This window comes from Pipistrellus kuhlii, unplaced genomic scaffold, assembly GCF_014108245.1.
Source record: "Pipistrellus kuhlii isolate mPipKuh1 unplaced genomic scaffold, mPipKuh1.p scaffold_m20_p_1, whole genome shotgun sequence".
NCBI lineage: Eukaryota > Metazoa > Chordata > Mammalia > Chiroptera > Vespertilionidae > Pipistrellus > Pipistrellus kuhlii.
The window spans coordinates 109,204,140-109,230,962 of record NW_023425404.1 but is presented as its reverse complement, the minus strand read 5'-3'; the positions used below and the strand labels follow the sequence as shown (position 1 = coordinate 109,230,962).

Below are 26,823 nucleotides of genomic sequence, written 5' to 3'. Positions count from 1 at the left end.
CCACATGGTGTGCATCACGTCAGTATCACATTCAACACATACTAGGAAAACAGCCCTGTGAGAACTGCAAACATTGCATTTTAGCAAGTCTTCCAATTTAAATATAAGAATAAATCACTGCAATATTTTCTGCATGTATCTTATTAGGATGGCTTTCCTGCATTATTATAGCAGAGCCCTGAATTACAAAGCTAGCTCAGGTTTCAGATAAAACATGGACTGTGCAGACATGTGGGCCCAGGCATTCCTGTCAGTGTCAGGGAACTTCACCAAAGCTCCTGCACAGTCAAGCAGCAGGAGCCTCAGGAGCATGATTTTAAAGTCAGCTTTCTTAAAATTCTAACTAGATTCTTGAAATGAACAACACACACACACACACACACACACACACACACACACACACACCTCCTTTTTGCTGCTGTTTGAACTTGCCAAAGAGTAAGGTATATGAACCAAGTCTCATGAATATTAATATATACTTTGTTATTTTGGTCCCCAAACACTATCACTTTATTATACTAAATTAAAGCCCGAACAGAAACATCCAATTAATCCTCAGGAATAAAATGCATTACAGTGTCAGAGTTAATAAGCAGTTCAAAGTAATCATACCTTGATCACTCTCCTGAGCAGTGCAGTTCTTTGCAAGGTGTGCTTAGAAACCAGAATATCTAATATCAGTTCCTTTAATGATCACTCACATATGAGTTAAAATGGATAGTCACTCTTCTTTCAGATGTACAAACACTCTACTTTCTTTTACTAAGAAAAATAGGGGCGGAAATATCTAATAGAATGAAAAACCTTACCTGTCTTAGACAGATGGACAACATAAAAAGTGTCTCTGGATTCAATCATGATCACAGTGGATGGTGTTGAGCTCAAAGCTGGTTTATAGTCCCAGCTGACTAAATTCCACAAACCATTTGAACCACAGTAGCAGCTAAAGGAGGCCTTCTCTGGCCCTGTTAGCAGAGTTGTAATTAAAACCTTTTTGGTCATGTGCTATTTGTAGGAAACTTCCCTAAACTCAAAGCATCATGGGCAAAGATCCTACCTTGATGAGAATCTGAATGAACCCCGTGGCTTTTGCAGATATGAAATACCAGAAGCTCATGGTGCATGTAGCACTGGATTCTTGCCACACACCACTCTTGAGGTGTGCTTCTTCCCCCCGAAGGCCCACCGGAGTAGCCTCCAGATACAGAAAGTGCCCTAGGAACAAGGACAGGATTCAGTTAAGGTTAAATAACAACGGGGGAATTATTTCAGCTTTTCCATCTTTGAGTTATTTATAAATTAAAATATACTTGACAGACACATACAAAGATGCTCATCACTAATTATCAGGGAAATGCAAATCAAACCATAATGAGATATCACCTCACACCTATCAGAGTGGCTATTTATGAAAAAGATAAGAAATAAGAGTTGTTGAGGATTTGGAGAAAAGAAAACCCTCGTGGACTGTTGGTGGAAATGTAAATTGGTGTAGCCACTGTGGGAAAAAGTATGGAAGTTCCTCAAAAAATTAGAACTACCTTATAATCCTGGGTGTTTATCTAAAGAAAATGAAAATAGTAATTCAAAAAGGTAAATGTACTCTAGCTGGGTTGGTTCAGTGCATGGAGCGTCAGCCTGAGGACTGAAGGGTCCCAGGTTCGCTTCAGGTTGGAGACCTTATGCCTGGGTTGGAGGCTTGATTCCTATTAGGGGACATGCAGGAGGCAGCCAATCAATGATTCTCTCTCATTATTGATGTTTCTATATCTCTTTCCCTCTCCCTTCCTCTCTGAAATCAATAAAGATATATATTTTTTAAAAAGGTAAGTGCACCACTACATTTATTGCAGCATTATTTATAATAGCCAAGATATGGAAGCAACCTAGGTGTCCATAGATGGATGAATGGTTAGAGTTTTTAATTATATATCATGTGATCTGAGCTGCCAAACAAAAGGAGGCTTGCCTCTCACTCTCTTATAGAACAATTTCCAACTGTATGCTTTTAACAAAGTATTTTATACTATGCAGATTAACTCCTCTGACAGGAAATTTACGCTATTGTATCAACAAGATAGTTATAGAAATCATTTAAAGGACCCATCAGACTATCCAGTTATTGAAAACAATGCAAAAATTACCTATGAGATATAAATAAAGAAACCTTAAAAATGCAGTCATAAGTAAAGTGTATAAATGAAACACTGAGAATTTTAATAGGCAACACAATGGGAAACATGTTGAGTTTTATATCGTATTTGTGTATCCAAATATCCCAAACATTGTATGTATGTCGAGCTCAGTGTTTGGGTGGAACTTAAGCCTTCCATTTTCTGGTTTGGTCAGGCTGTTTTGGAGAGTTTTGTTTTTTCATAGGCCTGTGGAATTTCAATATTTAGACTTTTTTTTTTCTTTCCCTACTCTTAGCACCCAGGAATTCAGGGCCCCTTCTTGCTAATGCCCTATATCTTTTCACCAGTATATCTGAGATTTGCCTTCAGCCCTTCATTGTAAAAATGACAATCCCCAAAACCTTTAACTGATGAATCTTACAGTGACACCTCTACAGCTTTCACATGCTTTCACTGCATGCACATCACCTCATTTGATCTGTACAACCTATTTGGCACACAGGGCTAATTTTACTATCGCCATTTGAGAGATGAGGATTTTGAGAATGTGAACAGATCAAATGAGTGCCAGGATGAAGTGTGTGTTCTTTAGGAAATGTACCTTATGGCAGCATACATTATCCTCTATCTACACCATAAGATTAGATTTTGAATACTCATTGTTATTGGTTGATTGTGTTCACTAAGAGATGTTCAGGTCCTTATCTATCTCCAGTCCCTATAAATGTGACTTTATTTGGAAATAGGGTCTTGCCAGTGACCAATTTAAAATAAGGTCATTAGAGTGGGCCATGATTCAACATGTCTGTGTCCTAAAAATGGAGGAGGAAATTTGAACATAGAAGCAGATATGTATGGAGCGAATACAATGTGAAGACACAAGAATAATAGCTTCTGCAAGAAATGTGAGGTTACCATAGGCTGGGAGAGAGGCATGGAACAGATGCTCCTCCCTTCAGGCCCTCAAATCCAGTCCCACTGACACCTGGCTTCAGAATTTTAGCATCCCAAACTGTGAGAGAATAAATGCTGTTGTGTATGCTAATAAATGTTTGTTATTTATACTATCCAGTTGGTGGCACTTGGTTATGGCAGTGCTTGGAGACAAATACACTCACTAAATGTTTGACTTACTTGCCTGGGAACCATGGCGGTCTCTCCAGAACACTCCATTTGCTGTCAGGGAAGATGAAGTGATGCTTATTGTGAATATGATTAGAGTGACTCTACCAACCTACCAACCTACCATTTTCGTTTCCAAGTGTGTGGTCTTTGGGGGGTCTTAAGCTTCGATGAGAGCCAACTCCCAAAACCCAATCAAAGTTCTCAGCCAGGGAGTTTTGCCAGCCACACCAGCCTTGTTCAAAAGTACAAGAGCTTCCACATTCGTTTTCATCAGTGGAATCTCCACAGTCATCTATAAAATTACAGCTTTGCTCTGGTTTATAACATTGGCCATTCTGACATTCCCGATAACCATGTGGGCAGTAACCTAAAACATAGAAAACAAAACAAAACAAAAGGATGAAGAAATTAAAAGGTAGTAAAAGTGAATTCACTTCGATATATAAAGAAATATGGTGTTCTTAGGAGTTTGAGTTATCTGACCCCTATCTCTCTGTCCTAATTCTCCCCAGGGTCCCGGCCTATAGATCACTCACAAGGATCATTCAAAATGGGAAGGAAAAAAAATATATAATTTTATTAATCTAGAAAAGTACCTCAAGTCTCCTCAAAAATAGCATTTCTTATAAGCAATATTCAAGGATGTAAATTAGATCTAAAAGCCAAAGTGAGGCTTCCCATTTTTTAATCTGAAACAAAATCGTTAAGGTACTAAGAGGTTATATATTATGGGGCATTTGGAAGTACATTCCATTAGTATCCATACACTCCAATATTTATCAGAAGCCAAGTGTGTGTGTGTGTGTGTGTGTGTGTGTGTGTGTGTGTGTGTATATATATATATATATATATATATATATATATATATATATATATCTTCCTTGAAACAGGGGCAAGGATATAAAGATAATATCAAACTATCCAATAGCTTTTTCTCCACAATGCATATTTATCTGCCAATTGTTTGGAATTTTAGAAGTAACTTCTCTATAAAACAAGGTCAACCATAAAGACTTTTTCACAAAGCTTAAGATAAAGAACAATACTTGTAAAGACCTGCATTTGAACTATGACTCTGATAGTTATCAGTTACGTGATTTGATGAGCTTTTAGTTTTCCTATTTAGAAAGAAAAAAATAATAGTAAATGTAGATAGGTTAAACTAGTTAAAAAGCCTCCTGTTTATGTCAATAGCATCTAGAATAGTGTGTGGCCCTTATGTAGGTGATCACCAAATAAAAGTCAAATAAATGAATAAGTAAAATAACGTGCTTTAGAAATTATAAAGCAGTTCAGTGTGCTCACTGAAGGTATTATTATTATTATGTTACTCCAATATTACAATAGAACTATAGATAACAATATTCCAGTAGGAAAAGTTGCTTGGAGATCCAACTTGGGACATTATCTTCACATTTGCTCTGTGACACTATAGTAGCAGAAATTTTCTTCAGGTACATCTTTTCCATCTGCCTGGTGGAGGAACTGATAATTCCACACCTAGATAATTCCACTTCTAGATGATAATTTCCAGTGCCTGAGGCAAGTTGCATGGTGATGAGGATTGTGTGGGTTAGAGCTAGAAGGTGATTAAGGGATTTGTCCAAAGGTTTTTATTAGCAGGAACTCCAGCTAATAACATTTTTTCTACCTGAAAAACCAAACAGTCCAATAAAAAAATGGGCATAGGTCATAAATTGACACTGCCACAAACAACAAACAACAAAAAGTACTGGTAAGGATGTGGAGAAAAGGGAATCCTCATGAACTGTTGGTGGGAATGCAGGCTGGTTCAGTCACTGTGAAAAGCAGTGTGGAGAGTCCTCAAAAAATTAAAAATGGAACTACTTTATGACCCTGAGATTCCACTTCAGGGGATATATTCAAAGAAATATGGTATACTAATTCAAAAGAATATATGCACCCTATATTCACTACAGCATTATTTATAATAGCTAAGATTTGGAGGCAGTCAAGTGTCCATCAGTAGATGAGTGAATACAAAAGCTGTGGTACAGTTTACACAGTAGAATATTACTTATCTGTACAGAAAATAAAAAATAAAAAAGGAAATCTTACCCTTTGCAACAGCATGGTTAGACCTGGAGAGTATGCTAAGTGAAATAAGCCTGTCAGAGAAAGACAAGTACTAATGTACAAAACATACAAACAAAATAGAAACAGATTCCTAAATACAGAGAGCAGACTGACAGCTGTTAGAGGGGAGTGGTTGCGGGGCCAGGTGGAAAAAGTGAAGGGATAAAACACACACACCCAACACACACACACACACACACACACACAAAACAAACCAACATCATAGACAACAGACAATAACATTGTGATTACCAGAGGGGAAAGGGGGTGGGAGGAGGTGGAAGAGGGTACAGGGGGGGGGAGGAGGGATAAATGGTGATGGAAGGAAGTTTGACTTGGGGTGGTGAACACAGAATACAATATACCACTGATGTATCATAGAATTGTACATGCTGAAACTTATATAATTTTATTAACCAATGTCATCATAATAAATTCAATACAAAAAATCATGAAGTAATAAAATAAAATTTTATCTAGAAGCGTTTAGTCCTGAATTAGTCTCACATTTAAGAAAATAGATGGGTAAGAGGCAAGAAGTGGGAGGAGATGACTGGAATGCCATGTAGAAACCACTGGGGAGGAGACTGGTGTTCTGAAGGCTATTAGCCATTTGCACACTAATTGTTCCTGAACTGCACGGTGCAGATTGCTTCATTAAATGCTCCTTTACAATTACAAAGCCTTTGGACACAAGTTTCAACTGTGCATTATGCCTCTAACAAAACTTTCTGTTTGGTAATATTTTCCTTCCTTGCAGTGTGGGTTTAAATGATTTTCACTTACATGCCCAGGTCAGTTTATCAGATTAGGGGTAAGACAAAAGACCTCTAATGTTTCAATTACAGAGCTTAATTCTAAATCATAACCTTAAAGCATGTTTGAGCTACATAGAAATGGAGATCATTTATATTAATCCTCACATTCATAGATGAGAAATCTGAGGATTACAGACATTAAATGACTTGCTGATTTTTCAAGAGCAGAGATGCATTTGGAACCCAGGTCTGTCTAAAAAATTGTTTTTTAAAAACATTGACTTGAAGAGAAGAGTAGTGATATCAGATCAACTATCACAACATATGAGATCACCCAGGAACAAAAGTGGTGGCTTTGTCTAACAGATGCATTATTTCTCATGGGACTGTGGAAAACCCGAGAAATTACTAGATTGTTTCATTTTATTCAAGTTGGCATTGGTATTGATTTTGTCAATTCCAATTTGCTCGGAGAGTAAAACCAAACTGCTCCTGAAAATACTTTCCTCCATCGTGACTAAACCAAGATAAAATCTAATTATTTTAAAGCAAACAGGAAAATAATTTGGACATGTTTCTAGTTGGGAACACATTACATATTGCAATATATTACATAATCAATATAGCTAATATTTTAGAATAATCAGACTGATTAAGTTTTACATCTAAACAAATAGCTGCATAATTTTAAATTATAATAATTCAAATATTACACAAGATTAATTTTGAATAGAAAGCCCTGTACATTATTAAATAAAGTTTCACTGCAATAATGCATTCTACACATAAAATAACATGCAACATTTTTCAACAAATATCAAGGGATATTATCAATGCTGTTCACCTATTTCCAAATTACTTCCCTTACCTGTTGTTTTGTCCAAAGAAATCAGTTATCTTAGAGTAGGGTGTACATCTTTAAATGTTTCATAAGAGCTGATTTTAAAGCTCTTATGAAATTGTGCAACTTTGATTATTTGTTTAAATTAGGCAGTGACCCTCTTGGTGGGCAGTTTAGTTTGTAAAAAGTAAATTATGTGGGATATAAAGCAAAGAGGAGCAAACAAAACAAAAAACAAACTCATAGATGCAGACAACAGAATGTTGGTTACCAGAAGGGGAAGGGGTTAGGGGGAGCACAAAGAGGGTAAGGAGGCTCAAATAGATGGTGGAAGGAGATAAGACTTTTGGTGGGGAGCACACAGTAGAGTACCCAAATGTCATATTGTAAAGTTTGTGCACCTGAAATTTATGTAGTGTTATTAACCAGTGTTACTTCGGTAAATTTTATAAAAAGTAAATACCTGGAAAATATTTTAATGGGTAATTCAAAAGAAGTTAAATTATAAAAGTTACAAATCTCCAACTCAAATCTTAGAGACTTCTGAAACTCAAAATGCTTAACTACAATCTGTGAATTTTATCCCCAAAACTTTTTTCAATGAATAGTCTCCTCATCTTTGTCAATGGCAACTCTATAACTCCAGATACTCCAAACAAACAAACAAACAACAACAAAAACCTCGAAAGAGGCTCTGTATAGGAGTCTGACTCAATTTTTTTTTATATTTGAGTGCTGACAGCTTTTCCCCTTGTGCCCATATTTGTCAAAGCTGACTAAAAAGTCCGGTTTTTTCTCCTGTTGGCATTAGGTTCAGACCACACAAGCCCCTATCTGTGCACAGGATTCCTCCCAGTGGTCACACCCCTGTAACCACCATACAGCTCTAAGCCCCTTTCCCTGCTCTCTAAAACGACTTTTGGACACATGCCTGGGTGCTCTCCCAGTAAGCCTCATTATGTGAGTAACACATTTTTAAACCCTCTTGGTGTGTATGTGGTATCATCAGTCTTAACATCCGAGCCAAATTTGGATGAAGGTCCATCTTATAACTGTGGATCGTCTTAAGCTCTAGGAGCTGTATTAACAATAATATATATTTTATCTCATAGCTCATCTATAATATTCCAGTGAATTCTACTAATTAGCAATGCTGCTATTAAAATATATCTCATAATCTCTACTACTATATTGGTTTTAGTCACTACCATTTTTTAAATTTTTATTGCAATACTTTCTTTCCTATTCTCTGTACCCTACCCCTATCTTGCATGATCCATTAAACTTTGTAGCCTGAAGCAGAGCCAAGCCTCCTGCTTGCTCCATGGCAGCTGCCATTTCTATTTGAATTTGTTTACCTTATATAATTGAAACTTTGTATACTTGAGTGGAGGCCTAGGCCAGCCAGGGTGTGTGGAAAGCTTGGCTTCCTCTATTGCTGAGGAAACCCAAGCCTCTCAACTGCCCTCTGTGGCTGCAGCCATCTTGGTTGGGGTTAATTTGCATACTAACTCTGATTGGCTGGTAGGTGTGGCTTGAGCAGAGTGGTGGTTAATTTGCATGTTACTCTTTTGTAAGGTAGGATTAGGTTACTTACACACTAAAATGTAAGTTGAGTAGTTGCAACAGGGCTAAACACATTCAATCTTTAGACATACTTTCCTCTTAAACTAAATTTGTGTTTAAAAGAGATGGCTTTGAAATGAAGACTAAATGTCCCTTATGTTTAAAGAAAAATACTGGGGGGGAAAATTGTGATTTCTGTTCTAAACCTATCTTTAAACAAAAACTTAAAAATAAGAATCAAAAGGACCAAACATTTTCTAAAATCACTTGATCATATGTTTGTGAGTTTATTTATAAGCTCTGTAACTTTGATACATTGCTCAGTCTGTCTATATATGTCAATTCCACAGTGTTAATTATTATAGCTTCATATTATATATTAAAATCAGTTACTATAAGTCTGCCAACTATTACATTAATGTAGGTACTTTGCATTTCCAAATACAGTTTTGGATTATTCTGTTAATTTTTACTAAATACTGTTGAAATTTTTATTGGAATTATATTTTAATTGTAGATAAAATTGGGCTTTGAGTATCATTGAAGTTTATGATCATAAACCTGATGATTTTTTTTTTTTTACCCAGTGATTTATAGTTGTCACTATAAAGGCCAGGCATGTATTTTGTTAAACTTATGCCTAGAATTTCATTTTTTGGGATGCTATTTTAAAAGAATTTTTTAATTGGATTTCAGTTGTTTATAAAATATGAAAATTTAATTGATTTTTGTATGTGGTAGTATATAATCTCACTAAATTTACTTGTTAGTAAAAATATCTTTCTACATGTTTTCTAAAATTGTAGATGAACACATTGAGCATATTCTGACAGCTGCTTTAGCTTCTTTGATAATCTTGTTTTTATTTTAATCCACCATGGTCCCTGAGTGGCCTTGTCTAATATTGATGTTCTGTGAAATTGTTTATGTTCAACAGGAGAATCACCAGCTTGTAGCAACACCAGTGCCTACATGAAAGGCCACGTCTGGGTTGTCAGGGGCTGCTTTTCTCTCTCTCACTTCCCATTCAATTTATCGGGCAGGAGAGTTCAGGGGGCAGCTAACCTTCTATGTGATGTGAGAATAGAAAATAAAACCTTTCTGGTTAATTTCTTGTAGTAGGTTAAAGGGAAAAAAATAAAAATAAAGGCAGACCAGTTGCTTTGGGAGATCCTGAAACATTTGGAATACCATCAGATTTTATTAAGCCTTTTGATTTTTCTCCTTAGTAATTTGCAGCAAAATCTTGAAACTAGGAAGTGCAATGGTATCTCCTTTTATTTTTTATTCTATTGATTTTTAACAGAGAGGAAGAGAGAGAGAGACAGAGAGATAGAAACGTCAATGAGAGAGAAACATCGGCCAGCTGCCTCCTGCACAACCCCTACCGGGGATGTGCCCGCAACCAATGTACATGTCCTTGACCAGAATCGAACCTGGGACCCTTCAGTCCGCAGACCGACGCTCTACCACTGAGCCAAACCAGCTTTGGCGGTATCTACTTTTAATAGTAACATAGAAGGAGGTAATATGTGGAAGAAATTCCATTAAATAGATGACAGTAGCCTTAAGGAACTGACCAAAAAATAGATAGAAAAATTGTGTTTGCATTAAGAAAAATAGAAAAACATGGAAGTCAAGGCAGAAAAGAAGCCTCCAGGCTTAAGGAGAAAGGACTAATGTGGTTCCAACGGGCTTGTGAAATGTAGTAAATGATCCAATATGGCTGAAGCTCTAGTACAGAGAAAGCAGAAGCTTTTTTACATGTTTCTAGGCCTAGTCTCAGCCCCAACCAGAAACAAACAAAGTGCAAATTGGTCCAAATACTGTCCTTGCAGCCTCCATCTTTCTCATTCCAAATAGTGGCTCTCCAAATATTCTAAGAGCAGTTTCTGCAGTCTTGAGCTACATAACAAAGTTTAAACTAACAAAGTTACCACTTGGATGCATTCGGGACATATTTCCAGAAAGAATGACTCATATATCAATCTTCAAGTATCCCAATTTTAATATTAATGTGTTTTTAAAATGTTATGCTAACATTACATACTAACATTCAACTGATTTAACTCTATAATTGGGAAAGCATTCAAACAATAAATCTAAAGTACCTGTAAAAAGAAATATGCCTTAATGATTCTGACTAGGAAGAAATTTTGATCAATTTGCATAGCTTCTTTCCTAGTTATATTTAGAAAGGTAAGGTAGTGAGTCTGATAATAATAAAAAAAAATCATTATTTTCTGAAGTTTTATTTTTTAATTGAATTTACTGTGGCGACACTGGTTAACAAAATTCTATAGGTCTCAGACACAAATTCCACAACACATCATCTGTATATCGTATTGTTCACCACCCCAAATCAAGTCTTCCATCACCATTTATCACCCTTATTCCCTAAATTTTAAGTTCAACTACCAGGAATAGCATGAAGACAGTCCAGTGAATTATATTTTCCACCAGGAAATGTAGGATATAATAGTCTTTCATTGTCTTTCAATGCACCTGATAGAGCTTTGAGTATCTGAGGAGAATTAGCTTTGTGCATTGTGAAGGGAACTGCATCCATGAGACAGAGCGGGAGCTACAAGTATTACTTTCAGATAAATCTCAAGATCAATATCACTTTATGAAAATTATATTTTATACTTTTATGCAGTCTAATTTGTCAATCTTTCCTTTTATGATATTTGACAATGTAACATTAAATAAAATTTCCCATATTTTTTCTAGTGCTGTATGATTACTATATGATTTTATATTTTTAAATCTTTGATGAACCCGAAATTTACTTTGGCATATAAAGTGAACAATAGATTCGTAAAGTGAATAAGAGAAATACATACAAACTTGCAACATACACACAGGCTCATGTATTTATTGAATATCTTTGAAAAAAATACATAAGAAATTAAGAGTTCCTCTGGAAATCTATAATAATTAAAGCATAATATATTAATTAGATTAGATATCTTTCCAGACATCCTTCCAGGACCTAGCGGGGTTGCAAATGTCCACAGCTGCGAATGAGGGGTCCAGGCAGCCACTGTAGCTGCACAGGCTACCTTTACATGAATTTTGTGCATCAGGCCTCTAGTAGGAACATAAAGGCTGGAGTTATAAGAAACGCTTTTTGGTATTTTTTTTTAAATCCTCACCAATGGAGATTTTTCCATTGATTTTTTAGAGAGAATGGAAGAGTGAGAGAGAAATAGAGAGAGAAATATTGATGTGGGAGAAACACAATTGGTGTTTTTTTCCCCTCCTGTATGTACCCTAGCCAGGACCGGGGTTGGGAAGGAGCATGCAACTAAGGTAGTGTCCTTGATCAAAATTGAACCCTGGCCGAAGCCGGTTTGGCTCAGTGGTAGAGCGTCGGTCTGCGGACTGAAAGGTCCCAGGTTCGATTCCGGTCAAGGGCATGTACATTGGTTGCGGGCGCATCCCTGGTGTGGGGTGTGCAAGAGGCAGCTGGTCGATGCTTCTCTCTCATCGACGTTTCTAGCTCTCTATCTCTCTCCCTTCCTCCTCTCTGTGAAATATCAATAAAATATATTTTAAAAAAAATTGAACCCTGGAGCTTTGGTCCACAGGCCAATGCTCTATCTACTGAGCCAAATCAGCTAGGGCAGAAATGTTTTGTTGTTGTTGTTTGTTTGTTTGTTTGTTTGTTTTAAATCAATGACATTTTGGTAATACTATGTGTGTGTATTTAAATAAATATTTGGCCACAATCAGTTTGGTTCAGTGGATAGAGCGTCGGTTTGCGGACTGAAAGGTCCCAGGTTCGATTCCAGTCAAGGGCATGTACATTGGTTGCAGGCACATCCCCAATAGGGGGTGTGCAGGAGGGAGCTGGTCGATGTTTCTCTCTCATCGATGTTTCTATCTCTCTATCCCTCTCCCTTCCTTTCTGTAAAAAATCAAATATATATATATATATATATATATATATATATATATATATATGGATAAATATTTGGCCATGACTGGTTTGGTCCAGTGGATAGAGAGTTGGCCTGTGGACAGAAGGGTCCCAGGTGTGATTCTAGTCAAGGACATGTATGTTGGTTGCAGGCACATCCCCAGTAGGGGGTGTGCAAGAGGCAGCTGATCGATGTTTCTCTCTCATCAATGTTTCTAACTCTCTATCCCTCTCCATTCCTCTCTGTAAAAAAAAAAAAAAAAAAAAAAAAAAATCAGTAAAATATATTTTTAAAAAGCTTAAATTAATATTTGCGTTATTTTTAAAAGTAATAGCATGATGTCAGAACAAAGGCCTGAACACGCCAGTACCTCATTCTAGGATAAAAAAAGGGCTCAAGTAGGACAGTTAGGGTTGGAGAATCCTTGGATGAGGATCTGGAATGAGTTACAAGAATGTTGACAGTTTCTGGACACCATGGTTTATAGGAACTGGAAGATAGAACATTCTCCATTCTACATGACTGTGGAAGAAATGTTTAAATTAAGGGAGAACAAAATATCGGTTTAGAAAAGATATAAAGAACAAAGTTACCTGAGAAAATATCTAAGATCTACCCTAAATTTATAGTAGAGTATGAGTTGCAAAAAATACAGCAATAAGGAAAAGTTGACTGTGATAAAAGAATTCAGGAGAAACCCAATAATCATTCTTGTTTCATGTTTCTCCCCTCATTTCCCATACTTAATCATCATTGACACCTTCCATTTTATGTTACTTCCCAAATATTCCTTAATCACTCGCTTTTCTCAAGGGACACTTCAGTACTTGACTAATGAAATAGCTTCCCAATGATTGATCTGTGTCTCCTCTGGGCCTCCTGAAATTCATGTTCTACATTGTAATCAGAGTGGTGTTTTCAAAATGCAACTTGGATCACCATCACGCCTGAACATCTTCACAGGCTTCCCATCACAGTAAGGGTAAAGACCACATTTGCAATGTGACACAGGATCAACTCAAAGTCTGTGTGCTACTCACCTCTGCAGCCTCTTCTCCTATCATGCCCTCCTCAGCTCCCCACCACAAACCTACTCGCCCTCTAGCCACTCATTCAACAACAGAAACCTTACAAATGCTGGATCACCTGTCTCCAGAACTTTCTCTCTCTTTGAAAATCTTGCAATTTTTGTTTTAATGTCCCCTTCCCATAAGAAACCTTGATTGGTCAACTCCCTCTATGGGAGCCTCTTTGTCATACCAGGCAGTTCTCTTCCCAGGACTATAGTAACATGAAGTGTTGTAACTGTCTGCCTGATTATTTGCTCCCCATCACAAACCTGTAGGGCCACAGGTTTTGGGATAGAAACTGGCTTTACTTAGAAAATAATATTGTAATAACAATGTATGGTGTCAGATAGGTGCTAGATCTATGGGGTGATCATTTTGTAAGTTGTATACTGGTAAATGTCTAGTCACTATGTGGTACACCTGAAACTAATATAATACCTAGTATTGTGTGCTAACTGTAATTAAAAATATAAAATATTTATAAAAGAAAGCGCTCATTATACATTTGCTGGATAAACGAAAAAAGTGAATGAATATAGCAACGAGGAGGATACATATCACTGAATGTGAGCTTTTAGATGGTTGTCTGGAAAATCAGTTGACATTTGGCTTGTTGGGCAATGAAGGAAGGGATCAGGCTATGTTTTGATTGATAAACTCTGAGATACCAAGACTGCAGGCATTAGAAGAAAAGAGTCAACTACCCGGCCAGATTTACTGTGATGAAAATGACAATTCTGGGTTTCTTTCTTTTGTTTTGGATAATGATATCAGCTAAACAATTTGTTCAAACTATGCATTTCTAATACAGTAAGCAAATATTTCTCTACTATTGTATATCTATAGACAAAATTCTATAGTCACAGTCCCAATTTATTTATTTTTTCATGTATAGCCATGTAAGTAGAAAAGCTATATTTGAAAACACAGTAAGAACATACATATAGCCGAAAACGGTTTGGCTCAGTGGATAGAGCATCAGCCTGCGGACTCAAGGGTCCCGGGTTCGATTCCGGTCAAGGGCATGTACACTGGTTGTGGGCACATCCCCAGTGTGGGGGGGAGGGGTAATGTGTGCAGGAGGCAGCTGATCGATGTTCCTCTATCATCAATGTTTCTAACTTTCTATCCCTCTCCCTTCCTCTCTGTAAAAAATCAATAAAATAGAAAAAGAACATACACGTAGATTTTTCATTAACACTTATTGAATTAAACTAAGATATTGTGTTCATGTGGGCCTTAATTCTTCACTTCAGTGAGGATTTTGCCAGAATAATTTAAAAGTTGAACATGGCCTTCAGTCTCTTTCCTGACTATCATTTTCCTATTTGTCAGTCTTTTTTTTTTTAACTTTATTTTTATTTTGACTCTATTACATATGTCTGCAATACACACAACCCCATTTGCGCACCTCCACCCAGTCCTGCTATCCTTCCCGCTGGCCATCACCAAACTTGTCTGTGTCTATGGGTTATACACATATGTTCTTTGGCTAATCCCTTCACCTTCTTTCATCCTGTCCACCTCTCTCACCTTCCCCTGACAGCTGTCAGTCTGTTCCATGTATCCATGACTCTTTTCTATTTTGTTCATCAGTTTTGTTCATTATATTCCACATATAAGTTAAACCATATGGTATTTGTCTTTCTCTCTCTGGCTTATTTTACTTAGCATAATAATCTCTAGGTCCATCCATGCTGTCACCAAAGGAAATAGTTCCTTCGTCTTATTGCCATGGAGTATTCCATTGTGTAAATGTACCACAGCTTTTTTATTCACTCATCTACTAATGTGTACTTGGGCTGTTTCCAGATCTTAGCTATTGTAAATTGAGCTGCTATAAACATAGAGGTGCATTCATTCTTTCTGCTTGGTGTTTCAGGATTCTTAGGATATGTTCCCAGAAGTGAGGGTGCTGGGTCAAAAGGCAGTTCCATTTTTAATTTTCTCAGGAAGCTCCATACTGTTTTCCACAACCCCAATTTAAACTACCTTTATATAACTTGATCTCATAACAAAGTAATTTCCATTTGTAAACCTTGCTGATCTGGTTAAAAATAGTTTGTGTAGGGAAACTGAGGAAATTTTTGTTGTTGTTGTTGTTAATCCTTACCTGAGGATATTTTTTTCATTGATTTTTAGAGAGTGGAAGGGACGGGGACAGATGCACAGAGAGAAACATTGATGTGAGAGAGACACATTGATTGTTTGACTCCCACAGGTACAGTGACCCAGGCCAGGGATTGAGCCTGCAACCAGGGTACTTGTCCTTGACTGGATTTAAACCCACGACCCCCCAGTCTATCCACTGACCTATATAGGCTAAGGCTGAGGTAAATTTTTAATTCAAAGGGGAAAATAAAACAGACCATCTAAGCTAAATTATATTAAAAGGAAGCAAAACATACTCATAGTATGTTTAGGCTTAAACAGCACTCCCATTTATGAAGTTATTTTATTTTAAAATTAATTAGGATAAGTGAAATAACTCAAAGACAAAGATATAATTTCACCTATAAGTGGAAAAATAAATGAATAAACAAAATTAACAGCTTTGCACTGGTTGGGTAGCTCAGTTGGCTGGAGTATCTGTCCCATACACCAAGGTTGTGGGTACCATCCCCAGTTAGGGCACATATTAGAAGCAACCACTGAATACATAAATATAACAAATTACTGTCTCTCTCTCTCTCTCTCTCTCCATTCCATTCCTCTCTTCCTCTCAAGTCAATAAATTAAAATTTTTAAAAATCCTAAAAAACACACAAAACAGAAGCATAGATAAAGATAAGAGAACTTGCCAAAACCGGTTTGGCTCAGTGGATAGAGCTTCGGTCTGTGGACTGAAAGGTCCCAGGTTCGATTCCAGTCAAGGGCATATATCAATACATTGGTTGTGGGCACATCCCCGGTAGGGCATGTTCAGGAGGCAGTTGGTCGATTTTTCTCTCATCATTGATGTTTCTAGCTCTCTATTCCTCTCCCTTTCTCTCTGTAAAAAATCAATTAAATATATTTTAAAAAAAAGATAAAGAGAACTTACGGATGGTAGCCAGAGGGGAGGAGGGTTGGGGGCTAGGTAAAAATGGTGAAGATTTAAAATGGTGGATAAGATAGGATAGAGGCCTGGTTCATGGGTGGGGGCCAGCTAGTTTGCCTGAAAGGGTGTCCCCAATCAGGGTGGGGGTTTCCTTGGGGTATGGGGTTGCCTGGGCAAGGGGCCTGTGGTATTTTACAGGCCAGTCACCTTCCCCCCCAAGCAGACCCCTAGTATCTGGCATTTATTTATATCCTATAATTGAAACTTTGTAGCCTTGAGCAGAGCCAAGCCTCCTGCTCATTCCACAGCCACAGCAATTTTTTTGTTGGGATTTATTTATCTTCTATAATTGAAACTTTGTACCCTTAAGCAGAGGCCAAGGCTGGCCAGGGCAGGCAGAAAGTTTGGCTTCCTCCATTGCCTGGGAAACCCAAGCCTCCTACTCTCTCTGTGGCCACAGCCATCTTGGTTGGGTTAATTTGCATACTTTCTCCTGATTGGCTGGTGGGTGTAGTGGATGTATAGTCAATTTGCATATTACTCTTTTATTAGATATGACTGACTGCCCTTATCTCAATCCCCAAGGAGATTAAGAGAACATGATCCTTTTTGTAGAGTTAAGAAAACTGAGCTTGAGGGAAGTATAAATGGCTTCCAAGTCTATAAATCAGTCAAGACATGTTATCACAGCATATCATGCATTGGCAAATATTGGCTATACTGCTGAATTTAATTGTTCTCTTATGAAAAATGCTGAGTTTTCCTTGAAATTATTTATAAGTAACTGTATGTATACTTATCAGATATATATGTATATCTATAAAAATAAAAGGGGATGTTCATAAATTACTTAGAAAAGGTTGAGAAATTTATCAAAGACTGAAAGAATTGAAGTAATAAATTTAGTCAAAGGTAAACACAAATTGTTTTCTCCTAAAGTTTTTGGAAAATAGAAGAAAAAACTTTAGTAAATATAAAATAAAGAATTAATGTTATTCCCTGTTGTGTATTCAAGAAGCCAAATAATTTTGATAAGCATATGAAATGCCAGATAAGTGTAGCACAATTAATTCTATTTTTGGTGAAAGAAGGCTAAGTGTAGGAAGCAAAATCGTTAACTAAGCATAGCAACTAAAGTCACCACATTGAGGTCAATTCACAGAACATCAGTGATTTAAAGTGTGGTCCTAATCAGTTCCTTTAACCTTTCTGTATAAAACTTTTTCCACTTCTAAAATTGTTATTAAAACTGACCTCACAAAGACATTTTGAAAAATAAATAAATGCTTATAAGATGTTTTAAAGAAAAATGAATCACTATTTAAACAATGATGTAAAAACAAATTTAGGTGCACATATGCTTTGTTAAAAAAAAAAATAGCATCTCTATATATAAAAGCCTAGCAACTGAATGACTGAATACTTTGACATGCACTGACCATCAGGGGGCAGATGCTCAACACAGGAGCTCCCACTGGTGGTTAATGAGCCCCCACAGTGGGAACACCACTCAGCTGAACCACCCCTCCTGGTGGCCTACCAGCCCAGCAGCAGCCACTCACTCCCTCGGTATTTCTGCAGGTCCAATCTGTGGAGGCAGGCCAAGCATCAACAGTCCAGCACTGCTGGCATGATTCCAACAGCATCACAGGCCTCCTGGAAGTTAGCTTGGGACACCATGGCCATTTCCCCACCCTAGATGCTCTGCAAGGAAAAAACTATATAAAAGCAGCCACCAGGTGGCTTCTGGCAACCGGCATAAACACCAGCAGGATAGATCCAGATCCCAGGCTGGCAAAAGCATCCCACCACCCACCCAGAGGTCTGATCACATCCCAGTCTCATACTTTTTCCCCCCTACCCCACCCCACCACCTCCAGGGATGGGCACCAGACACAAGGCTCAAGGCTGTTGAGTACTTTTGCGGTGACACAAGCCTCTCCTAATTGAAACTGCCTGGGTGCGAACCATGGCAGGTACAGCGGGGCTGGGATGAGTGGGAGTGGCAGGCAGGAGAAGCAGGTGGCATTGGACTGCCAGTTTTGGCCCAATCCCCACAGACCACCTGGAGGGACCCCACCTGTGCACAAATTTGTGCACTGAGCCTCTAGTTTATTTATAATGTCATTTTTATAGCTAAAATAAATGAAATGCCAACCAATGCTAGACATTTTATAAATGCCATCTATAACTCACAATATTTAATAATAAGTATTACCTTGATTCTACACCAATATTAATTAACTTGTGCAAATTCACAATGTTTGTTAAAGGTGGATCTGAGATTTAGACTCAAATAGATCAAACAATGAAGTTTGTGTTTCTTTTCATTCTAGCACATTGCATGAAATTCTAAGATAAAATAGAAAAATTAAGAAATAACAAGAATCAAAAGTCTATAACTTTCTCTAATGTGGTTTATAAATAATAACCATGCATACAGTTATAATAAAGTTTTTCTAATAATGCAATTTAATACATGGTGGGAGAACTGAATGAGGTAGTGAATGCTGTGAAAGATTGGTGACATCAATAGCATGGGTTGACTCCACAGAGGAGTTGGGTACTAACGCTCGGCTTCAATGGAAGAAATATGAAGAATAGGAAAATGTCTTTTCAGTATTTGAAAATCAATCTTGTTTGAGAAACAAATTAATATTTTCCTAGAACTTGATACTTTGAAAAGCATTTTAATATTGTATGTGTAGAAATTTGCACACATGCATGTACCTGTACGTATTCACATGTGTATAATCATACTTTTTTCTGTATCAAACTTTTAAGAGCAACTGTATAGAGAATGAACTAATCAATATTGGAGCCAGAACATAAAAATCATGTTCTCTCACTCCAAAATTCAGCTAGGGAATTAATAGAGATATGATCATATAGAATACTCAGCTATCTGCTTCATGTTCAAAACTTTTCCTCACTTCCCATCTTCAGTGGGATTTAGTCCAGACCCGAGTTCAGCTTTCAAGGACATTCTCAAATCAATCCCAGCGCCTTTTTCTGGCATCATTATTTCAAGTCTTCACTACATCATCTACTCTTCACTCACACCAGACATCTGTTCATTCCTCTAAACATACATGGGCCTTTATGCACCTGAGTTTTTGATCATGCTCTTCCTGAGTCTTTGATCATTCTTTTTTAGATACAGGCTCACCACAATAGAGCGAGTATTGCGATAAAAAAAATCATAATATTTTTGCTGATGGAGAGTCTTGCCTTCAACTTGTGAAAAACACATCTGTGAAGCACAGAAAAAAAGAGGTATGTTTGTATATCTTTATCTCTGTATTAAAAATGTACTATTCCATCAACTCCAACTAACTGAACTTTATCATAATTTTCATTCTTTAGGCAAAAATGATAAAGAAAAGAAACTGGGTATTGTAGTTTGAATAATTAATATCAAACATGTCCTTGCCCAAATCTCTGGGACCTATCAATATATTATTTTACATAAAGGGAGATGTGGTTTTGGCAGATGTAACCAAACGTAATAATCTTGGAATGGTATATTATCCTGGATTTTCCAGGGGGCATAAACTAATCACATAAGCCCTTAAAAGTGAAAGAAGAAGGCAGAAGATTGAAGTACAAAAATAGAAAAAGAGGCTAAAAAGATACAAATTGTAAGATAGACTTGACCCACTTTTACTGGCTTTAAGGATGGAACAGGAAAGCCACTAGCTTAGAAACCTGAGTGGCCTCTAAAAGCTAGGTACCACCTCAGCTGACAGCAAGGAACTGGCAACCGTAGTCCTACAACCACAAGGAACTGAATTCTGCCAACAACCTGAATGACCGAAGAAATAAATTCTCTCCTAGAGCCTCCTGAAAGGAATGCACCCTTAAAGACACTGTGATTTTTGCTCAGTGAGTCCTTTGTCGGATTTCTGACTTATAGAGCTGTGAGATAATATATAAATGTTCTTTAAAAAACACTACATTTGTAGTATTTGTTATGGCATATAAAACAAATACAGGGGGGACACTGTTGTTGTAATTAGGCAAACATAAATGTGAATCTGATATCTCTTTGTGTGATTTTCATTCAGTTATATAATATGTAAGGGGAAGATAATCTTACACAAAAAAAATCATATAAAATGCCAACAGTGATATGCCACACATAGCTGTTATTAATCCATTATTATTATTTTAACTATCATTTACTTGGGGAAGGATCCAAATAATGTGTTCATCAATATATAGCACATAGAATGTTTTTAAAATAATTATTCATTTACCTGGATGCCTCTCCTTATCAAACTACAATATAAACTTCCTACAGAAGAACAAAAGTCTTGTGGTATTTAGATTTACATCACTAGAGCTTAGAACATTATCATTTATAGAGTATCCACCAGGAAGCATATGATAAATTGAACCATCTAAGAAGTTTGAACTTTATCCTTTAGTGTAGGAAAGCTATTCAGTAAATCTCACCAGAGGAGTGACATGGTCAGAGTATTGTTCTAAAATTTTTAACTGAAAAAGAATTAAAATTGGGAATGACCAGAAGCAGTGAGAGTAATTAGGTCTCAATTAGTTAGTTGTTTTGTTTTTGTTTTTTGTTTTTCATTTGATATTTGACATATTTAGGAAATTGACACAGAATGGGAAGTAACTTACTTAAAGTGATATTGTTTTTTTTGTTTGTTTTTTTAAAATATATTTTATTGATATTTTACAGAGAGGAAGAGAGAGGAAGAGAGAGTTAGAAACATCAATGAGAGAGAATCATCGATCAGCTGCCTCTTGCACACCCCCTTACTGGGGATGTGCCTACAACCACGGTAAATGCCCTTGACCGGAATCGAACCTGGGACCTTTCAGTCCGCAGACCGACGCTCTACCACTGAGCCAAACTGGTTTAGGCTTAAGGTGATATTGTTAACTGTGAAGATACAAAGGATAAAATTAATTTAAAAATCAAGTCCAATATTTCTACTCTATAACATTGCTACTTGTGGTTCAGAGTCTAGTGATAAACTTAATGCAAAATCCTAAAAAGCAATATTATTTGATAGAGCATTCAATTTTTCAAAGTATAATGGAAAATTAATGAGGGACAGCCCATCCCGGTCCAGCTTAGTTCCCAGAGAATCACTGCTTCAGAGGGCTGAAGCTAGACATAAAGTCCTGTGAAGCTCTTCCTGTGAATCTACACCTTCAATAGTTTCTGGTTATTATATATTCAGTCTCATAGGACATGATAATAATAAGAGTATTAAAGATTCAAGTGTAAGAATAAATACTGGAGGCAGAAGATATTAATAGGGACCATTCAGCCTAATAAGATTCTTTGAATCAAAGAGACACATCTTTCAGGAGCCAACACCATGTCCATTTTTTCAGGGCATCTGATTGGGAAAAATAGGAACAATTGAATGGAGAGACAATTTTCATAGGGTCTGTCATGGAAGTATGTGGAATATATATGATCCATGCCTTATATGAACTTAAAATATTCCTGGTAAATAAGACAACCATACAAGCAACATAAAATAAACATAAAGACCTTGGTTTGCCCATTACTGTTCTAAGGCAAGACAGATAGTCTTTCAGAGTAGTAATTGGGATTAGACGGCTGCTGCCACCCAGTGGACACCAGCAGACTTAGTTTGGCCAAGCCATCAATAAATTAAGTCCAAGCAACTCCTGGACTTAAGTTGGAGAAACTCTTGGAAGTGGAGTCCCAAGGAAGTCAAAAGCAGCCCCTGTTATTGGTACTGGGGAAGGTAAAAGGTCTTCAGATATATCTGTAACCTTTGTGAATAAGGAAGCACAATTGCAGAACTGAACTGGTTTCTCTTTTGAAAATACCATCTTCATCTAATATGAGAAGACTGTTGAACCTTTCCAACTCTGTGGTTAGCATCCGAGTGACCCCCAACCCAAGATGGTAATATCTGGGCACAATGACACTTGGAAATCCTTCAAAAGGTACTTGGTCTCCAAAAGTTCCCAATAGCAGGCCAGTGTCTGCTTCTCTAATGAATGTATTGGGCATACCTATTGGGAAGGTCAGTGAGTCTAGTACCTAAAGCTGCTTCCCTTTGCCAGAGATTCAATAAGTTAATAGGTACCTGTAGCATAGAGAGGGCCTTAGGAATTTAGGCTTCTAGAGTAATATTGCTGGGGAAGCCTATTGCAATGCCAATAGCACTGTGTGCTGCTCAAGACCACAGCTAAATTTGGCACATTTTCTGGCCCACTTGTACAAAATCTCTAGATGAGGCAAATATTATCTCTAATACTCAAATAGTCAGGTTAAATGCTGTATTTCCTATTTATCCTGTCTCAGGGATCAATGTTTGAGCCCCAGCCTATATTGTTCCCCAGAATTTGATGGGTTACAAAATAATTATGACTTTACCCTAGTTGAAAGCTTGTGAGTTAGCTTGCTATGGCTTTATGGGTTAGTATAAAGCACAGGACTCGACTCCTGGATCAGAGATGAAGGGCACTTTATTATTCATATGATTAGAAGTAACATGAGTATCCTCATTTTTTGTGTGTATTTGTCTCTGAATCTCAGTTTCCACAATGTTATGTAAAGATAGTGGGTTGCATTGCAGGAGAGGAACTCTGAGAATAAGACCTGAATATTTTGTAATAGGCAGTAAGTATGCTTGTTCTTTGCTTCAAAGAAAGAATATATCTTTATACTTCAAAGCTGTTAACAAACCTGGACTTTCCTTTGGAGGGAGACAATGTTTTTATTTCCATAGCTATTTATTATACAAATATCCAAAGAGCAGTTAGTGCTTCGTTTTGCAAAATGTGCAGAAATGCAAGAATTGCCTTCCAACATTGAATGGTTGGTCCCTAATAATTAATGAATAATTTATGAATTGTGCTTGAGGTCTCATGTGAGCTTGTGTCAGCTCTAAAGCTATTGTCCTTTATACTCTTGAGGCTTATCAATATTATATCATGAAAGTAGTAAAGCCAATTAGCCTTAAGGGTGTTTCTTCTACATCTCAATTCACCCATTGGTGAGACTTAGGAGAATTCAAACACCCCTGTGATGACACAATAATTGTGTTTTGGGGCCCAACCAGATGATGGTTCCAAAGTGAGCAAGACAAAGGCATTAGCAATGGCCATGGTGGCACAACAGGTTCTGTCAGTTGTGCATTTGATTCAGTTATAGTCATCATGTCTGAAATAGCTGGGGTTATACCGAATTAATTTAGTGATAGTCAACAGTTCAACTTTTTTTTTTTTCCAATCATCACCTGAGGATATATTTTCATTTATTTTAGGGAGAGAGGAATGGAAAGAAAGAGAGAGAAACATTGATGTGAGAGAGTACTATTGATCAGTAACCTCCTGTATGGGCCTGAACCTGGAATAAAACCACAGTGTAGGTATTTTCTCTGACTGAGAATTGAATCCACAACTTTTGGTGTGTACAACGACTGTTCAAGAAATTGAGCCAGCTGGCCAGAGAAACAGTTCACTATTAACTGACCATATAGGGTTGATATATGGAGATATTGCATCATAAAAAAATAGCTCTGCTCTCTTGAAGTAATTAGTGAAATATGTATTTTTCTCTTCCTGGAATACTGCGTTGTTTTTAAAATAATATGGGGTCTCTTATTGTTCCAAATGAACTTTTGGAGAGTTCTTTCTAGGTCAGTGAAATATGCCGTTGGTATTTTAACGGGGAGTGCATTGAACCTATAGATTGCTTTAGGAAGTATGGACATTTTGATTATGTTGATTCTACCAATCCATGAACATGGTACGTTCTTCCATCTCCTTACATCTTCCTCTATCTCTTTTTTCAGTGTCGTGTAGTTTTCCGCATATAGGTCCTTTACTTCCTTAGTTAAGTTTATTCCTCGGTATCTTAATTTTTTTGGTGCAATGGTAAATGGAATTGCTTTTTTAGTCTCTGTTTCTATAAGTTTGCTGTCGGTGTATAGAAATGCCATAGATTTCTTGGTTTTAATTTTGTATCTTGCTACATTGCCAAATTCATTTATTAAGTCAATTAGTTTTTTAATGGAGTCTTTTGTTTTTTTTTATGTACAATATCATGTCATCTGCAAATAAGGATAACTTTACTTCTTCTTTTCCAATTTGGATGCCTTTTATTTCCTCTTCTTGTCTAATTGCGATGGCTACTACTTTCAGTACTATGTCAAAGAGGAGTGGTGATAGTGGGCATCCCTGTCTTGTTCCTGTTCTTAGAGGAAATGGTTTTAGTTTTTTCCCATTGAGTATGATGTTGGCTGTGGGTTTATCATATGTAGCTTTTATAAAATACCCTGAATAGCCACAGCAATCCTGAGAAAGAAGAGTAAAGTAGGAGGGATCTCAATATCAGACTTCAAGCTGTATTACAAAGCCACTGTTCTTAAAACAGCCTGGTACTGGCACAAGAACAGACATATAGATCAATGGGATAGAATTGAGAACCCAAATATCAACCCAAATCACTATGCTCAGTTAATATTTGCCAAAAAAGGCACAAATATACAATGGAGTCAAGAAAGTCTCTTCAATAAATGGTGTTGGGAAAATTGGACAGATACATGAAAAAGAATGAAACTAGATCACCAACTTACACCATACACAAAAATAAACTCAAAATGGATACAGGACTTAAACATAAGATGGGAAATCATAAAAATACTAGAGGCATCCACAGGCAGCAAAATCTCAGACATATGCCAAAAGAACTTCTTCACTGATACTGCCCCTAGGGCAATGGAAGCTAAAGAGAAAATAAACAAATGGGACTACATCAAAATAAAAAGCTTTTATACAGCAAAAGAAACCATCAATAAAACAACAACAAATATGTATGGGAGAACATATTTGCAAGTGTTATCACTGATAAAGGTTTAATCTCCAACATCTACAGACAGCTTATACAACTAAATAAAAGGAAGATGAATGATCCAATTAAAAAATGGGCAATGGACCTGAATAGAATATTTTCAAAAGAAGACATAAGGAAGGCTAAGAGGCACATGAAAACATGCTCAAAGTCACTAATTATCCAAGATATGCAAATCAAAACAACAATGCGGTACCATCTCACACCTGTCAGAATAGCCAACATCAACAAATCAACAAACGACAAGTGTTGGCGAGGTTGTAGAGAAAAAGGAACCCTTTGCACTGCTGGTGGGAATGCAGACTGGTGCAACCACTGTGGAGAACAGTATGGAGTTTCCTCAAAAAACTGAAAATGGAATTCCCATTTGACCCAGTAATCCTACTCCTAGGAATATATCCCAAGAAACTAGAAACACCAATCAGAAAAAATATATGCACCCCTATGTTCATAGCAGCACAATCTACCAAAAACTATGGTACATCTACACAATGGAATACTATGCTGCCATAAAAAAGAAGTAATTCTCATCATTTGCAGCAACCTGGATAGAACTAGAGAACATCATGCTGAGTGAAATAAGCCAGTCAATGGAAGAGAAATACCACATGACCTCACCCATTTATGGATTTTAAAGAATATTATAAACTGATAAACCAAAAGTCAGATATAAAGACAGTAAAGCAACAAGCAGACTGTCAAATTACAGCCGGGAGGGTAGGGAGATCTGGGGGAGATAATAGATCAACCAAAGGACTTGTATACATGCATATAAGTACAACCAATGGACACAAAATTCTGGGGAGGGAGGGTATGCATGGGGGGGCAATGTTAAAATATTTACACAGATAATAATTTAATAAAAAAATAAAAAGTAAAAAAATAAAATAATATGGGAAGCTTATTTGGTGGTCTGTAGGGCACTAGTGCAGCTATAAAATGGACTAGTGCGATCAGCAGATCTACTAGTCAACTAGTGTAGCCCTCTCTACAAGGTGGTCTTTGCAATCAGCAGTTGGACTTGATGAGCATTCACAGTACAATCAGATGAAACATCAATGGCAATTACACATTCAGTATCATCCACAAGGGAAGACAATAAGAGTTTGAACAATCTTACCCAAGGTTTCAATTACTGATTTTCCCTCCCTGATATTTACTCCATTTCCAAATCCAGCCAGTTAAATGCCTGGCTCTTCTCAAGAGAACCTGAATTCAAAGAGCATAAACTTTTCTATCTACCACTTTTTGCCCCTACTTCATAGTACCTTCACTCTGTTGTAAAGCTGCTGTTTTACCAGAAGATGGAAAACCTGAGACCCACCCTGTTCTCCCTTATTTAAAGGCTGTTAAATCAGGATATGGAGACCATGGCTCAGATAGTGGAGGAACT

At 37.0% G+C, this 26,823-nt stretch overlaps 1 protein-coding gene across 1 annotated transcript in view; it reads right to left on the bottom strand.

The window, feature by feature from the left end:
• Positions 1-26,823, bottom strand: part of MALRD1 (MAM and LDL receptor class A domain containing 1) — a 578,615-nt gene that overhangs the window by 270,047 nt on the left and 281,745 nt on the right. Inside the window, exons 27-28 of the mRNA XM_036459535.2 lie at positions 3,382-3,627; positions 1,058-1,215 (exon numbers count right to left, since the gene is read on the bottom strand). Coding sequence (XP_036315428.1) covers positions 1,058-1,215; positions 3,382-3,627 — 404 coding nt within the window. The remainder of the gene's footprint in view (positions 1-1,057; positions 1,216-3,381; positions 3,628-26,823) is intronic.